The sequence below is a fragment of the Choloepus didactylus genome, chromosome 8, assembly GCF_015220235.1.
Source record: "Choloepus didactylus isolate mChoDid1 chromosome 8, mChoDid1.pri, whole genome shotgun sequence".
Taxonomy (NCBI): domain Eukaryota; kingdom Metazoa; phylum Chordata; class Mammalia; order Pilosa; family Megalonychidae; genus Choloepus; species Choloepus didactylus.
The window spans coordinates 59392594-59411161 of NC_051314.1; the positions used below are offsets into that span (position 1 = coordinate 59392594).

The 18568-nt window shown below is 36.8% G+C and overlaps 1 protein-coding gene across 1 annotated transcript in view; it reads right to left on the reverse strand.

The window, feature by feature from the left end:
• RAB21 (RAB21, member RAS oncogene family) overlaps positions 1-18555 on the reverse strand; it is a 43882-nt gene extending 25327 nt beyond the window's left edge. Inside the window, exons 1-4 of the mRNA XM_037846145.1 lie at positions 18128-18555; positions 7045-7104; positions 6403-6510; positions 3011-3074 (exon numbers count right to left, since the gene is read on the reverse strand). Of these exons, the coding sequence (XP_037702073.1) occupies positions 3011-3074; positions 6403-6510; positions 7045-7104; positions 18128-18280 (385 nt within the window). The 5' untranslated portion in view covers positions 18281-18555. The remainder of the gene's footprint in view (positions 1-3010; positions 3075-6402; positions 6511-7044; positions 7105-18127) is intronic.
• Between the last annotated feature and the right edge of the window lie 13 nt (positions 18556-18568).

Here is an 18568-nt window from a genome sequence, read left to right on the forward strand (position 1 = left end):
TGGTGTAAACATAAAATGCAATATTATTCAGCAATAAAAAGGAATAAATGTCTGATACATGATATAACATGGATGAATCTTGAAAATATTATGCTAAGTAAAGTAAGTTAGACATTTTCAACATGAACATAACTGAAACTGCAATTGTAACCTATAATATTCTTTGAAATTTGCTAACTACTTGTTAAATTGTACTTGGAAAGTTAACACTTTTATGTATATATGTTATATTACAAAATAAGCCAGACACAAAAGGACAAATATGGTTCCACGTAAATGAAATATCTAGAAAAAGCAAATTTGTAGAGTCATAGAGTAAACTGGCGGTTACTAGAGGATGGGGAGAGGGGAAATAGGGAGTTATTGCTTAATGGATACAGCGTTTCAGTTTGGGCGATGAAAACACTTTGTAATACACAGTGTTGATGGTAGCCCATTGTAAACACAATTAATACCACTGAATTATATACTTAAAAATGATCAAAATGCCAAATTCTAGGACATATACATGTTACCACAGTAATTTTTTTTTTTAAGTGTAGCAACCTTTCTGGCAAAAACATTGAGTCAAGACAGTACAAGCCTTCATTCAACAGTAACATGATGACCTAAATGAGATTCTTGCATTACATTAAACTAGATAAGTTGTTTCCAAACACCATTAGACATCAGCATTACAGCACAATGCCTGGCATCAAGGAGCCATTCAAAAATATATGTGAAAGGAAGGAAGGTGGAATGAAAAGAGAGAAGTGATTAATTCCTAGTCCCATCCACAGAGATTCTGATTTAGTATACCTGGGATGAGGCCTGGGAAACTTTTTTTTTTAAGTTCTCTACATTATCCTTACAATCAGTTAAGTTTGGGAACAATGAACTAAAATGAGCTCTCAAATTACTTCCTACTCCAACTTGAAACTAAAATTCCATGTTATACTTGCCAATAGAAACAGAGAGTGAGAGAGAGCTGTTCATACTTCTACTAATCATTAATACACATTAAACAAATTGAGGATTATTTGACCCTACTTGAGAGCTATTCCTAAACCTTTTTATACTATGAACATGGAGAATATGAAGTTTAAATGTAAAGAAACATGAAGATTAAAGTAAAATCCGTAAGCTTATTTAACACAGCTAAGTTTTTAATGTTATTTTGTGACCCTAGTCAAGTAACAAGGCCCTGAGACTTCAACTTTCTCAAGTAATGTTAGTCATTTTTCTTTTTCTCTTTTGAGAGATGATCAGAATCCAAAATAATCAAATCTTCAGTCATTCACCTACTGTGGCCCCTTCCACACCCAGCAAGTCTCAGAAACCAGACAAAGCCAGGTAAAACTCATTAAATGACTACTGAAGTATTGGCCTAGTATTCTGGTAAGAAATATTCCCTCCATCAAGCCTAACACCTTGCAGCATCTATACTAAAAAGCCAAATCATCTCCTTGGCCTTTGCTCCACTAGACTTGGCACCCCGATCTGATACTGTAAATTTTACCAATCTAATGGTGACAAGATGCAAGAAACAAACATTCTTAAGGCTAAAAAGCAGAATTTTAATTTCCCCAAATGCCATCTTCATCCTCCACTAGCCTGGTTTCCCCAAGGCTATTCTTACTAGGGAGGAGAGAAGACAGTATGAGGCAATATACTTCATAAGGATTAATAATATAGGCAGAGCTCCCAGGGGTGTAAATCTCCCTGGCAACGCAGGACATGACTCCCAGGGATGAATCTGGACCCAGCATCATGGGACTGAGAGTATCTTCTTGACCAAAAGAGAGAGGAGAAATGAAATGAAATAACGTTTCGGTGGCTGAGAGATTTCAAATGGCGTCAAGCTGTCACTCTGGTGGACATTCTTATGCACTATACTAACACCTTTTAGGTTTTAATGTACTGGAATAGCTAGAAGTAAATACTCGAAACTATCAAACGTCAACTCAATAGTCTGGACTCTTTAAGATGATTGTATAACAATGTGGCTTACAAGGGGTGATAGTGTGACTGTGAAAACCTCGTGGATCGTATTCCCTTTATCTAGTGTATGGATGGATAAGTATAAAAATGGGGACAAAAACTAAATGAAAAATAGTGTGGGATGGGGGAATGGTTTGGGTGTTCTTTTTTTACTTTTATTTTTTATTCTGTTTCTGATTCTTTCTGATGTAAAGAAAATGTTCAAAAATAGACTGGGGTGATGAATGCATAACTATATGATGGTACTGTGAACAACTGATTGTATACCATGGATGACTGTATGGTATGTGAATACATTTCAATAAAACTGAATTTAATTAAAAAATACATATACAGGCAGAGGAGTCAGACTGACTTCAGTTCAAATCCCATCTCTGATAGCCGTCTGATACTGGGCAAGTTATTAAGTATCTCCAAGGTGCAGCTTCCTCTACTAAGCCCTAAAAGGGTTACATAATGTCTGTTGAGTACACAGTACACTGTCTACTACACTTTTATTGCTCAATAATTAATTGTTATATTATAGAAATAATAAAGAAAAAAGAGAAATTCCAGAAGTTCAAGGATGACTTCTCGAGTTCCTTTATTCTTCCCATTAAGAATATTCCTCAACTTAGTGTATGATATAATTGTATCCTTGGGGTCAAATTTGTTCTTGACTTAAAAATGTGAACAACTATATAGAACAAGAGCACTGGCTTAAGTCCCACTGGTTTTAATTTTATTTTAAAGTAGTTCCTGAATTCTTTTTTTCCTAAATAAATCTTATGGTGAAAAAGTCCAACTGAAATGAGTCTATAGGACTTGAAACCTCACAATTTTAGCTTCCTCCTTGCTTCTCAAGGCATTCTGTGAAGTACAGAGTTTGACTCTCCTGGAAGATCTTTTCCAAATCGTCAAGTCTTCTAAAATATTAAATGCCATTCTTCCTTTCTCATTTAACTTCAAAATGAGAATTACTTGTTTACTATTTGTTTAGTAAAACATTCAGAAAACAAAAGATGATCTTTTAAAAAGTAATGATGCTTACCAACTATACATAAACAGATTTCATTTCCCAACATTTTCCGTAATTCTTTGACCCAGTTTTTCACCTGTGTATGCAAAAGAACAAGAATTAAGACAAATCTTGTTATGTGTACCATTACAATATCCAAAAACTTAACACTGTCAAAATACCTCAGAATTTTTTCTAACAGCCCAAATATTTAGTTATTACCAGTAACGATTTGCTGTATGATCATTTATTGCCAGATCATACTGCAAACCACACACACACACACACACACACACACACACACAATGAAAAGATCTCTATCTCCATATGGGTATACACAGAAACACCTCTAATTATGTATCTTCATAAATCTTCTATAGATCCAAGCAAAGCTTTTGCATAAGAGATGCTTGTATAGTCACTTCAGATTTAGGAACTCATGGACTTAAAACAATCTTTTGAACCCTAATTACAGGATATATGAGCTTCTGTGTCCTATATGTGGGCACCAAAAAAGAGTGGCAAAAGACGTTTTCATCATTTAGTGTTCAACATGGTTTCTCAACTGTAGCACTACTGACATTTTGGCGCAGATAATTCTTTGTTTTGGGGATGGTGCTGTGCAAGAAACAATGCTTAGCAGCAGCCCTGGCCTCCATTCACTAGATACCGGTAGCACTCTTCCAGTTTAGACAACCGAACATGTCTCCAGAATGCCCAATGTCCACTGGGAGGCAAAATTACTCACTGGTTGAGAACTGCTGGTATACGATATCTCCATTAACAAATTGATTCCCATTATGGACCAAGCATACCACCAGGCACAGTTAGGAGTAAACGGTGATTAAGTAAACTGATCTTTCAAACTAATGATTTTAAATATGTTGAGTATAATAAAACTCCAGGATAAAGAAAAAACTTGGACGCTTTTCATTTTTTTGTAATGGAATTTAACTTGTATGTAATCAAATCAGATAGAACTTACATACCTTCCTAGAACTTACGTACCTTCCTAAAAAAATACACACATCTGCAAATTACAAAAACCACAATAGACGTGTGGTCATAAGCACTTACTGTGCATCTGGTTCTATGGTACAAATGTAACAGTTCCACACTCCTATGCTATGCAAGAATGCAGAGGAAGTGTCTTTAGTAAATCCAAAATCCTTATAAAAGCAAAGATGATCAGTACCACCACCTTAACTTTACAGAAGCAATGAATCAAAGTTTTCTCAGTACAGCCCCACCTTTTGCTTCATTTACATGTACGTATAGAGTTTTCAGAGAACCGTTTCACTTCTATCCCTCATTGATTTCACATATAGTTTTGACAGTATTGGTATAAAATGTACATCTCATCAGCTCAAAAGAAATGCCAGAATCCAATGATGTATTACTCTACTCCCTGTACCACAACCTCCTAATCTAATCATTAAAAAAAAAAAAAATCTCCAATTAGATTTCCCTTAACAGGCATCTTATTTACCACACTTTTTGTGATGCCATAAAGAAGGCCACAGATTCTTTGCCACTCCTCCCATAAAGAGGTAGAGTCTATTCTCCCTCCCTTTAAATCTGGGCTAGCTTTGTAACTTGCTTTGACCAAGACAATGTAGCAGAAGTGATGCAATGCAGATCCAGACCTAAGTCTTAACAACGCCTGATACCTTACCTTCTACTTTTACACTCTTGAGCTCCTGTTGTTATATAAGAAGCTTCAGCTAGATATGGAATAACAAGAAAGCATGAGGAGGGAGTCCCTTGAAGATGAGACACCAAATGGAGTGAAAGGCCACATGGGGAACCAGGCCTTCATTTACATTCCAGTCCCAGCCAAGCTTCTAGTTCAATGCAGCTGCACAAGTGACCCCACTGACACCATATAGAGCAAAGGACATACCCAGTCAACTCACAGAATAATTAGAAATATAAATTGCTGTTTTACGCCACCAAGTTTCGTGTGTGTATGTGTGTGGGGGGGGGGTTGTTATGCAGCAATATATAACTGATCACTTTTCAAACTAAAAGAATCCTCCTTCTTTTAATCAATAAAATATTTATACTATTCCTTTCTATGAAAAAAAAAAAAAAGGCAGCAAACAGCAACTCCAAAAATATTTTTAAAAATTATTAAATCTGCAAGCTACCTATCATTTCATTTTCCTATTCCTTGGACTGTTTTTTCATATCATTTATAATCCAAGGACTAACTTTTGTACTGGCTTCACTATATTCAACTGGAAAAAAACATGAAGAGAAAAAAAAGAAAAAAACTAAAAAAGCTATTTCAACATGCACAGACCTGCAACTCAGGCAAGAAAAGTTTCTGTCTTGGAAATTACACCTTTAGTTACACATCTCTGACAAATTTATTCCAAGAGGGGCTTTAGGAGGAAAGGTCAAAGAAACAATCAACTGATTCTGATTGTGATGAGAATTCAGAGATAATTTTAATGGCAATTCATTTTTGGTCTCGAACAAACTTTAAAAGTACTGGAAGAAGGTGTACGTTGGAAGAAGGGCAAAAAAATGCAAGAGCTTTAAAACAACTACCTAGCCTGTGCTTTTTAAATGTACATTGTACACTTAACATTTAATGAGGAGAAAGAGTTTAAACTTGACTCAGTTCTTCCATTTTCATCTTCATAATAAAGAAGCCCATGTAGTCACACAAAGTTTTCAGGTACCCAGTGGTACTGAATCAAAGAAATGGATGTGATTTTCCTTCAAGGGAGGAAAAAAGCCTGTGCATTTTTCTGAAGCTTTACTTCTAAATATGATTATTTCTCTTTAGTACTATCAGAGAAACCCAAGTGATAAACTATTAATAACCCTAATATGAATGAAATACTCCATTTAAAAATATGAGTAGTCACCATTTATGCAAAAACTATTACCTTTACCTTTTTTTTTTTTATCATTTTATTGAGATATATTCACATACCACGCAGTCATACAAAACAAATTGTACTTTCGATTGTTTACAGTACCATTACATAGTTGTACATTCATCACCTAAATCAATCCCTGACACCTTCATTAGCACACACACAAAAATAACAAGAATAATAATTAGAGTGAAAAAGAGCAATTGAAGTAAAAAAGAACACTGGGTACCTTTATCTGTTTGTTTGCTTCCCCTACTTTTCTACACATCCATCCATAAACTAGACAAAGTGGAGTTTGGTCCCCATGGCATTCCCAATCCCACCATCACCCCTCACAAGCTACATTTTTATACAACTGTCTTCGAGATTCATGGGTTCTGGGTTGTAGTTTAAAAGTTTCAGGTATCCACCACCAGCTACTACCTTTACCTTTAAAACCAATACTAATCACTTCAGTGAACAAAGACATGTTAATGGAGACTTGAAAAATCAGTGTTCTTCTGATTAAGTCATCTACCCATAAGCAAACAATACCTTTTGAAAAGAATCTTCATCTGTTATGTCATAAACTAAAATAGCTCCATTTGAATCTCTGTAGTAAATTGGACCCAATGCATGGAATCTCTCTTGACCTGCTGTGTCCTAAATAAAGCAATGAACATATATTAGATCAGAAGGAAAAAATACATCTGATATTGCAACTACAGTGAACTTTTTATTAATTGAGAAGTGCAGCATGGAGTCACAGATAACCCCAAAATACAGTTAAAAGGAACAGAACAGGACAAACTTTTTAAAAAGTCAAAGTATAATTGAAATTTAATGCTCCATTGTGATACAAATGTCACTTCTCCCCTTCCACTGAGTTTAATCCTTCCCCAACTGAAAAGTTATGATAGCAATATTCAAGTATTCAATTGTATTCAAGATACAATGCTTAACCAGATTTTAAAAAATGCTTTAAAAAAAAAAAAAAAGTTTGTCTAACCTTCAGTTAAGTGAAAAATCCAAATATTCAAATTCAAAAAATACACATGTATTTTTTAAGAAGTGTACAATGGTCAGCTTTATTCAGGAAATACTGCCTATTGCTCTGTATTCCCTGAGTCTATTAATTATTAGACCACCAAGAAGAGGCAAAGGCCTCCACTCCTGTAATTGAAAAGGTTAACTTACCCATATGGCAAGGTTCACTCTTTTCCCACCAATATTTAACTTCTTTGTTAAGAAAGATGCCTAAGAAAAGAGAAAGATACGTTAAACGGAGTTTCACATAAAATAATGTTTTTTATCTTGACAACTATATATGAACAAATCATCTCAATGGGAAAATAAAGTTATTTGGAAGAGAAAGTAATCATTCAGTTTTTATGAATGACCAAGCATTATTTTCATTGATGACAGAATATTATTTACTTATCTATGAAAAAGATATTTTGTTTTATGAACACACCTCATGAAAAATATGAAGAAAAATGGTAATTAAGTGCTTTTACTTAGTTCTCTCCCTATATATGTGAAACAAAATTTTTCTTAGAACATTTCATTTCATGCCACCTTATGAACTTATTATAAAAAGAAAAATTCTAAGACATTTCTAAGAAACAAGAAATATTTACTGGTGATTATTTAACTGTATGAATGCCAATATTATTCAAAATGTTTCTGCAATTATTTTATAATTCAATTGTCTAACATATTTAATAATTATCCTAGGTATTAATTCACAGAAATGAAAGGAAGTACTCCAGCCTTCAAGGAGCTTAGTGTCTACTGGAGAAATAAAATGTAAAGAGAATTACAATATCACATAATACTTGCTAAAATGGAGGGTCCTGCCAAGTATACTGTAAGGAGAGTGCTGAGAAAGGAGGTGCAAAGCCTGCCTGGATGAGTCAAAGGTTTCAGAGAGGTGATAACCTCCCCTTTAGGAGTAATGGGGGTTTTCCTGACAGAGGCTGAAACCACTGAAACCTGAAATACATACTCTCCCATCCCACCCCACCCCATCCTACCCTGTTGCTACCCTATGGGGAACTCCAAGTTGGTATAGTCAGTGCCAGAGATGAAACCACAAAGATAGGCAAAGGCCAATTCAAAAAGGTCCTAGAATTCCATGTCTACAAGCATGGACTTTACCTTGTGGGTCTTAATGAAACCTGTTTCAAGATACATGTATTTTTTTTTAAAAAGTGTACAATGGTCAGGTATACATTCGGGAAATACTGCCTATTGCTTTGTAACCCCTTTGTAAATTAAAAATGCACATCAGCACATCGAGGTTCTGTGCAGGTCTACCAAAAGGAAGCCTGACTAATTGTGTTTATATTTTCCAAACTCATTTGATCACAGAGCATCTTTTTCCCTGGAGAAATACTTATTACATACTAAAGAACTATTAAGAAATACTGCTGTTGGTATGGAGAATCATTAAGGTTTTTAAGATTTTTATTTTAGGGGAATGACTCTGGGAAAGGAAGAGAGGCTGAACCTGAAAGGCCAGGACTAAACCCAGGAGACACAATGCTATTACAAGATAAAAGAAAAACAAAAGGGCCTGAAGACCACAAAGATGGAATAGAGGGAAACGAATCAAGAGCTATTAAAGAGGAAATGTCAGATTCTCAATAGTCAGTTGACGTCTTTAAAAAAAAAAAAAGAAAAAACAGCCAAATTCCGAGTTATGTAGAGATAGTCATATTTAGATGTATCTGTTAGAAGAAAGTGCAAAGAAGTTAACACATGAAAAACTAGGATGGTGGATTACTACTGAAACACAGAGGAAGCTAGACTTTAGAAAGGGCTTTTTGCTATGGGCACACTAAAGAAAATTAGTACTAAGAAAAAGCCACAGGATTTAGGGATTAACTAGTGTTCAGAGAGAAATAAAAAATGGCAGGGCTAGGATCAAATCCAGGAATGTCTGCCTTCAAGGTCCAAAGTATACCAGCTCAGGATATTTTATTAAATGAAACAAAGAAAGGGTAAAAGATAAATTAAATAGCAAAAAAAATAATTTGGAAAATGAGAAGATCAAATATATGTTATGATAAATGTGAATAAAGGATTTCTCCCACTCATTATAGTATAGGGGCCAAGAATATGCACTCTAGAGCAGACAGAACTGGATTTGAATCTCAGCTGTGCCATTTGCTAGCTATGTAACTTATTTGACCTCCACTATTTTCAAGGTTTCAATAACAATGCTATACACAAGAAAATCAAAATCTGAATCCTATCCAAATATGTAATGGATAGGTTAACTTAAATGCCTCTCTTCTTTCAAACATATTTAAAATTAAACTGACCTTCCCTCCAAAAGTGACTTTCCCTTCAGTATTTTGATCACATTCTCCAAGTCATTCAAGTTTAAAGTCTTAGAAAGTCCATCAAGTCTTCTTCCTATATTGTCATTCCATAGCCCCCCAAACCCACAAAACTTGTCTAGTTTCCATATTTCCTCTAGGCTTCCATCACCAACAGTCTCAATTTATGTCATAATGTAAAAATTTCTAGTCTCCTTTCACACACTGCTCTGCCCCAATGCCAAATTAACATCTCAACGCCCAAAGCCTCCCTGATAAAAAAAATCTTACTCGCATATACGGGTTCTCTAAAAAGTTATAATTTTTAATAAGTATATGAACAATATCCCTGCTGGCAGCTACTACCATAATAATCTTTTTGTTATGAGTGTTGTAAGGATTTCTCAGCAGAGAGGAGTACATCAGAGCTAGTAAGGTTCCCTTACTTCCTATATACCACCCCCTCTGAAACCTATCCCTACCCTCTATCCCATGGTGAGTTTAAGGGACAGTGTTAAGTCTCCCTAGGGAACCATGGATGTACAAAACGATCTGATAGAAAGGTGCTCTTCACAGTGTTAAAGGTGCTCTTCACAGTGTTAATTATAATAAAATAAATAAATAAAGGTGTGCAGCAATAGGGAATTAAAATAGGGAATCAATATGGAATTGAGTTAAAAATAAACAAATACACCTATCCATACAGTGACACAACATACAGCTATTATTTCTACTACTACTAGTAGTAGCTAACATTTATTGAATGCTTACTTTGTGACAGATACTGTGTTAAGTATTTTTTAGAAAACCATTCATAAGCTTCTCCTTTAAGTGGGTAAAAGTTGGGGAATCTTAAGCCACAAAGAAGTCTCAAAGCTTTATCTCTGTATCCAAGGACTTCCACAATATAAGCTGTGCCTATCTTCCTAAAATAGCTTCCACTATTTCTCTACTTACTCTCCAACTTATATGGTCTATTCACATTTCCTCCAATATATGTTTGTTCATAAAATTCCAAGCTAACTGGACCCTATTCTGTTTTCTCTTTCTGAATCCCACCTATCCAAGTCCAGCTCATGCCCTTTTTTTATTCCTTGAATTTTAAAGCTTTCTTATACCACCTACACAATCCACACTGAATCTCTCTATCCTGAAGAATTTTAGGGACCCTAATCTTGTAATACACAGTATATACTGTCTTGTACTGCAAATTATCTTTCAGAGGTATAAGTCTTCTGTTCAAATTGATTACATTTTTCTTATATATTTAACACTTTCATAGAGCTTACAAGTCAGGCAGTGTTCTGAGAACTTTTCAAATTTTAACTTATTTAATTCTCATAACACCCTGTGAAGCAGATATATTTATTATCCAAATATTAGAGATGTGGAAAGTGAGATACAGAGAGGTTAAGGATCTTGCCCAAGATCACACAGTAAGTGATAGAGTGGGATATGAAATCCAGATGGTCTGGCTCCAGACATGACTCATAATCACTATGCTACAGTATCTCCCAGACTGAGCTCTGAGCTTTCTAATACTTTTTCTCTAGCAGAAGGGGAAAGGAACGGAATAGTCATAGTGCTCCTGCCCATAGCAGACACTCAAATATTGTTATTGTAAATAAACTCATCCATAATATCAATTTACGTAAGGGATATGCTCCTTAAAGTTTCCTTATAAACCAAATTGTTTTAACTCAAATATCTGATGCACTGGTAAAGCACATTATCAAAGGACGATCCCTCCTAAATGTTTTTTTTCCCCTCTGTATAATGAAAAATTTAAGCCCAACTTTATGGAAAAATTCCTCCTATTAAAAAAATCATCTCATTTTATATTACACCCTAAGTTTTAAATATTTTATAGATATTTTCTTAAGGACAAAAATCTTCTGTTTTTTTAAAAAATACAATTATACTAGAGAATAGGGCTGGAAGATTTTATAGAACATCAAGATAGTAGCAAACAATCAAAAGGCCGAAATGTCTTTTCTTTTTTAATCACCCCTAATTAATTTGGCCAGACTAGTGAGACCATGTGTAGTTATATTATAATGTTTACTCTGAGACGATGGTTCTTAATTCTGTTACGTGGTAGTGGGGGTAGGGGATGATGATGAACACTTTTGAGAATCTGATGAAAGCTATAAACGAACTTACTCCCAAGAAAACTGCTCATGCATATATCAAAAACAATATACACACATTCCCAAGGGATTTAAAAATCCCTGCCAACCTCCCAGTGAAGAAACCCCTCAGTCTAGAAAGGGAAGGTAAAAATGGCATTTTTGTATCAATTAAATTGATATATTAATTCAAAAGGTTCTAGGAAAAAAACAGTATGGGCCAACTACTGTGCTTAGGGCTTTCTCACTTAAACCTCACAACCCCGTGAAGTGAGCAATTCACTCCATAAGTTGTGAACCTGGAGCTTGAAGATATTCAGTAACTCCCCCAAGGTCAGACAGCTCAGTCTGGTGTTACAGTGAGGGTGCTGCAATCTTTCCACTGCACCAAACTACCTATTCCAAAACAATGCACCATTTCCTAACCTGACATTTCTCCACCGGGACAGCAAGTGTTCTGGACACCAAGTCACCTCCCAAAATATTCTCAAGAAAGGTACAAAGTAACGAGGATCAGGTAATGATATGTTTTCTACCCTATTTCTACAAACCCTAAGAAACGGCACCACTACCTCTTCTAATCCTAATGATTTCATCTTCCAAACTTTAGGGGTACTTTTAAAGAAACCAACAATCTTACTGGTTCACGCTATTATTTGTCATTTGCACCTATGCTTGTTTACCCAACATCTTATTTGAAATTATAGCGGATGACTAAAAAAAAACTGTTCAAAAAAATCAAAACAAGATTATAGGAATTAATAGGAACAAATTATATCTGCCAAATGAAAGCCTTTTCATTGTTTGTTTAGTCAACTTTGGTTCTTTGTTAACAGAATCACTTGCTGTACTTGCTAACTACTGGCAAAACAAACTAAGGCAGCTTCTTATAACTATAAGGAACCTGTTGAAAACAACACTGTAAATGAATTACGGAAAAATACTTTCCTGATTTTTCTAATATGGACTAAGTTCAACAAGCTTTCATCAATGGGGTGTCTGTGTGTGTGTGCTTAGTTAAAATATGTTTGCTAGATTCACTAACACTGCTGCAGGCTTAAAAAGTATCTAGTACCACTTTTAAACTTAAGACATGACAGGATTCAAGCAGATACTTTATAAAATTGTTTTCTGTATTGAGGCAATAAAAATATAATATCAGAAAACCAAGTTGGTGCTTGAGTTCATCCACATTTCTTGTCCTTAGTATCTAAAAAAGAGGGATTATAATCAGTTTAGCGTCCAAACAAAAACTTTCAAAAGAAGAGTCAAGAAATCATTTCTAACCAGTAGCTTATCGCACAAAACAAAAAATGGCAGATACAGAATACTAACATATTAGGGATTCACAGCCACAATTAAGAAAAACTCTTCTTTAAAAGCCACCCTACCTTCTATAGTCTAGATGTACAGCCAAGCTAGTAAAGTACTGGGGGGAGGGTGGGGGGGTGGTGAAGAGATGCTTGCAAATTTCACCTATTGCATTTTAAAGATATTGTAATGAATTGGTTGAGTCAACACTTACAGGCTTCCAGAGCTATTTAGAAGGTATTTCAGACATTCAAACTAATAATCCTAAAAACCAGGAAACCAAGATTCCTAAATCAAAGACTATGACACAAGGTATAAAATCAACTCCTAGAACCTTTAATGCCAGGTTTTGCTTGGGAGAGTAACGTGTTTAAAAAAAAAAAGGCAGCAGACTTGGCTTAAGAAAATGGTACACCATAACTACTTGTGGACCTCAGAAATTTAATCTACGTCTTAGTTTCCTCATTTGCCAAACTACCTGCCCAGCCAACCTTACAGCACTGCTTTGCTAATCAAATGACAGGCACCTACCCTAGACTTCAGGAGGCAGACAGGTAGAATTCTACAGATATAACTCTAAAATGAAAAACAATTGTTGGTTTCCCATTTTATACAGGAAACTGTCAAAAGGATTAGAATGCACTTAAATATGACTACATAATCTTAAAGCACTTTAAATAAGGAAAAAAGAGGTACATCTAAAGAGGCGGAAGTGACCTGCACAGGAGCAGAGATCTAAGGACACACAAAAGACAGGAGTGGTGACAATCCAAATGACACAATTATTTAAGAATAAAGTCAGAAAAGCAAACCAATGGCTAAAGTAAGGTAATGATAGAATAAATTATGAACAAAAGCCCCTCCAAGTAATGTTCATAACCAAAAGATTAAAGCAGTCCAGTGCCCCTATTAAACTGTCAGCCTTCATTAAAAGCCCCCTGAAAGCAAGGGAAGTACCTTACACATCTTTATATCATCCAGCTGGCACAAGGCTTGATATATAACAGGTAAGAAATAAATGTTTCTTCAATTTAACTGCTTGGTTCAAGAATGGCCTTAATAAATGTCAAAGAAAAAGCAGTAATTTCCTCACTCCAATTGTTTTTCTTGTCTCTGCCAAGTTTATTGAAGCCTCAAATTGGAGGGTAAATCACACAAGAAGGTATGAGTACTTTATATAAGTTCTACTTTCCCAGGCCAGGTAAAAGATCTTGAGTTCAACAGAGAGTTTACCTACAAGATTACTCTAGACTGTAAATAACCTAAAGGGAACTCTGGGAAAAGTGGCAGTACTAAAACACCAAAGGATGGCTCATGTCACAGTTTTTCAAAAAAGAAGCTGAAGTCTAGAAATGTCAATTCCAGACAAAAGTCTAGAATGGAAATTTTTTTTAAAAAAATTATGTCACTAAGGAATTTTAAAATGTAATGATCACTCTGAGCATGGATTCTCAAACAATTCATGTCAAATTAATTAATCTCAATGCCTTTTATGGCTTAATTACCATAGGGGAAAAAAAACAAATTAAGCACAACCTATTCATCCAACAGCAAACATTTATTAACAAACATGTGTCAGGCATTGTGTGAGGGCTTTACATATGACCGTACTCTATTTAATCCACATAGATGTCCTATGAGATGTATTCCCATTTTACAGACAAGGATCCAGTTTATAGACATTTAAGTAACTTACCAAGATCATTAAGCCTATGAATTGGGAGTCAGATTTCAAAACCAAGTCTAACTTCTAAGTACTCTTCTCTTTTTACCGTATCATACAGGCCCCTAATAGATACGGATACTGCATAAATATATTACAGCTTATCTTCTGCAAAGCATCTCATGGTATCCCCTACAAGCAAGACCGATGTGACTAGGGCAAAAAAAGTTAGGAGAGTTTGTTATAATGGAATAACCATTAGGATCTGTGTCCACTAGGTAGTGCCCCTATAGTCAATCTGAAGCTGTTTTCTGTTTCCACATCATTAATATGAACAACACTAAGTGTTAAGCGTTTCTCACTCAGGGGGAGAAAGGAGGTGATAGACTGTGACCCATGCATAGTCTGAAAAACCCCACTCTAAGCTTCTGCACTCCCAAGGAAAAAAATGCACCTCTGGTCATGCATCACTGAACTACAGTGAGACTTGCTGCAGAGCTCTGTACTTGGCCATCACCCTTTTCTTGCAGTATCTTTATTAATAATACTGAAGGCTTTCTTAGCAAATTCCCAGGTGACAAAATTAAAATCCAGACAATAGGAACCATGCTTTGTTCTCTGCATGCCCAGGACCCAAGCCAGTGCATGGCCTACAGAAACTCAATCAATGTTTTTTGAAATACAGAAATAAGATTTAAAAGGACATTAACGGGATTATCTGTTAGATCAAATCTAGCAAGGCCAAGTTTAATGGATCAAAAACATGAGGGGAAAAAAACTGCAACAATCAGAAGAGAATGTGAGGGATGTAACACTTTTTTTTTTTTGGAAGCAATTAAGACTAAGATGTTTTAATTGACAGCAAGCCCAGTATTCATCAGTGTGACATCTAACCAAAAAGCTCACAGAATCTTCTCTACTTAACCATCAGAAAAGGATTCTCAATGGAAGAGGTGACAGCATGTACTTCTCTGCTCATTCAAACCACACCTTGAATCATTTCCACAGTTCAGAGCATCAAACTTTAAGAAAAGAACAATAATTAAATAGAGTCTCTAGAAAGGAGATGTCAGAAAAGTGAAAGGATTTAAACAATGTCATAGGAGATCCAAGTTAAACAAGAGTTGCTTTCTCAAGAGAAGAAGAGACTCAAGGGGATGTCATAGCTATCTTCAACTATCAGAAGGGATGTCATGTGAGACCAAGATTCAGAGGGCAGAACTATGACAGGAAAAAGATTTTGGCTTTACTCACAGAAAAACTTATTGGAAATTAGACCTGCCTAAAAATGAAATGGGCACAATCAGAACATAGTGAGTTTTCTATTTCTTATGCGATCAATTGATCTCACCTACAAGATGTTCAAACAAAAGTGGACAATCACTTAACTGGGATATTAAAAGACTGAAGCAGTGAACCATAAACTATCTCAGATTCCTGTCAGCCCTACGATTCTTTGAACTACTAATGTATGAAAGTGTACTTTGAGAAACACAACGTATTTTACAAAGATGAGTAGTTTTGTTAACGAGAAAATAGAAGAACTCTTCCTCTCATATATTCTGATGCATGATACAGAACAGATCGCCCCTTCATTTGGAAATAAAAGGATACAAGGTTAAGTCTTACAAGTCACAAGGAAGTTAAATTTCTCTGAAAAAAAAAAAATGATTAGGAAAGACGAGATGAACTTAGAGCTTAGATCTGGTGCTGTTTCCATACATTGGTATGCAACAAAATCCTCAATTCTGTAATATAAGCCAAATAGTGTTTGTGATGACTTATATGAATATTAAAACTAGGACTGCTTTGCTTTTTTATACCAGAGATCTATTATAATTTCACCCTCTCTTGTGTAGCTGTCAGAGTTTTCTCTCAGATATTTAAAAATCTTTACCCTGTTTTTAGCTTTAAGGATGTTTTAGAAAGTTACAATAAAAGTGTAATTTTTAGGTTGAAGGGCTAAATTATCTTTAAAAGAATGCATTAAGAGTTCAATTACAATGCTTTCTCTCTTACCTTAGATCTGTAGAACAAAGGAAACCAAAAGGGTTGTTTACCAATATCCCAAAGCAGTGTGACAATTGCTCAAGATCTGAAGTCAGACCTGGGTTCAAACCCTAAATCGAGCCAAAGTACTATGACTTGCGGCAATACAACCGCCAGCAAATTACTCAACTCAACCAAGCCTGTTTCCTCACCTGTAAAAGGAGCTAATCCACTTCAAAGGCTGCTGTAAGAATTAAATGACAGAAGTACAATGCTTAGCACAGTAAGAATTCACTAAATCTTAGTCATTGTTATTGCTTTTCCTAAATGAAATTCTGAGTTTCCAAACGATCACAGGTATTTCTTCTATAAAATTCCTTGAACCGAAACATACGATTCTCTCACTAGCCATACTCAACAATGACAACACATTATTAAGAAATTTTGAGTGCTCTTGGACAAGCATTTAAGGAAGAAAAAAAAAAACCAATGTCCTGACATTCATTGTTGGAGATGTCATGCTTTTACACTGGAGGAGTAGAAACAGAGGAGTAAAAATAGAACATGGAATCAGAACCAGAGCATCTTTGTCAATTCCAGACTCAGTAATTTAATAATAGCACAAAACATCTAATGTCACAATTAGGAGACTGTATATTCTATTAAAGTGTCTATGTTTTAACACACTACACAACCACTAATTAAAATCTATTGTGCAATTTGGAGCAGTAATAGTAAGTCAGAGTTTACACTGGAAAAACTCCTTAAAGTGTTTTTACATATACATATATCCAGACAACAGCCCTATGAGTTTAGGCACTACTATTATCGCCATTTTAACAGAGGAAGAAACTCAGGCACAGAGAGGTTAAGTAACTGGCCGAACATCACACCGCTGGTTAAACGATAGAGGTGGGATTTGAATCTAGACAGTGAGACTCAAAAATTCACCAGACTTTACTGTCTTTGTGATCTAGTCAGAATATTAGCATTTTTTTTTCTTCTGACCTGTGAAAACTGATTTCTTGGGGGCGGAGGGGGAGAGTACAACTCCCTCGATGTCCTGGCTTCACTCCCAATTAACTCCGATTTTAACACTTTTTGGACTAACCATAAAGTAAGTGCAGAAGAAAGCGGGCCCTGTATTACAGATAAAGGAAGCAAAGTAGCCAAGCTTTTATTTGGAGGACCAATTGTTGGAGAGTATTTACATGACGTTTCCATGTGGTCGACCGACCTCGCAGAAAATAAGTGACCCACAAGCCAGATCCACGCAAGCAGCAAAGAAACTGAGTAACCCGCACCAGCAAGCGGTCATTTCAAAAACCCTCCAGAGACGAATGTTTTGCCAATCAGAATGTTACTGGAAGACAGGACAAAATGGAACTTCCATAAACACTTAGTCATCAGTAAGCGCTGAAGTTATAAACCACCTAGTTCGCGAAATCAAATCCGCATCTAAGTTCCTAATTCCGGAAAAGAAAAAGGGCCGACACGCAGTGTCGTCAGAGTGAAGGCACCTAGGGCGCAGGCAGAAGTGCATCAAAGGGGAAGAGCTAGCCCACCGATGGGGATTCCCCACAACGCACGCAGCCACCACGGAGAACACTGGGGATTTTAAGGCCCTTCCACTCCCCTCCCAACATCCGGGACAAGCGTCGCCAACCCCGCGCGCCCCCAGGGTGAATTCGGAAAGGCAATCCGGAAACAGATGTGGCCGGTCTGAGATTTGCAAACCTAGCTCTAAGGACCGAGGGTAGCAAAGTCCTCCCAGCTCCAAAGGGGTACGGGCCGCAGAGGCGCCACCTCCGGTTCCCCGGGGCCGCCGCGGTTGTTGCGGCCCGCCCTCTCGAGGTCCGCACCTGCAGGGTGGTGATGTGCTTGTCGTTGAACTTGTTCTCACAGTAGCGCAGCACCAGCGACGTCTTCCCTACGCAGCCTTCCCCAAGCAACACCACCTTGAACGAGTAGGCTCGGCCCGCCGCCGCCCCGCCGCCGCCGCCGGCCGCAGCCATCCCGTCGCTTCCCGGCCGCCGGAGCCCTAGAGCCGCGCCGAGGTCCCCACAGCCGCCGCAACACCTTCACAACAGAGGCCGGCGCAGCCCCCTCCGCACAGGCACCGCCTGCCCCGGGCGCCGCCTCCACTCCCTCCACTGGGTGAGGCCTGGAAAGACCGAGGGAAAGTCCGAGAATGAAGGGCCCCAGCCACCACGTCAAGAACCAGAGAAAAGAAGAACACTCGTTCTCCGCCTCCCTCTAATGGCGTCTCCTTCCTCCGACGTCACACTTCGGGTCACGTGATC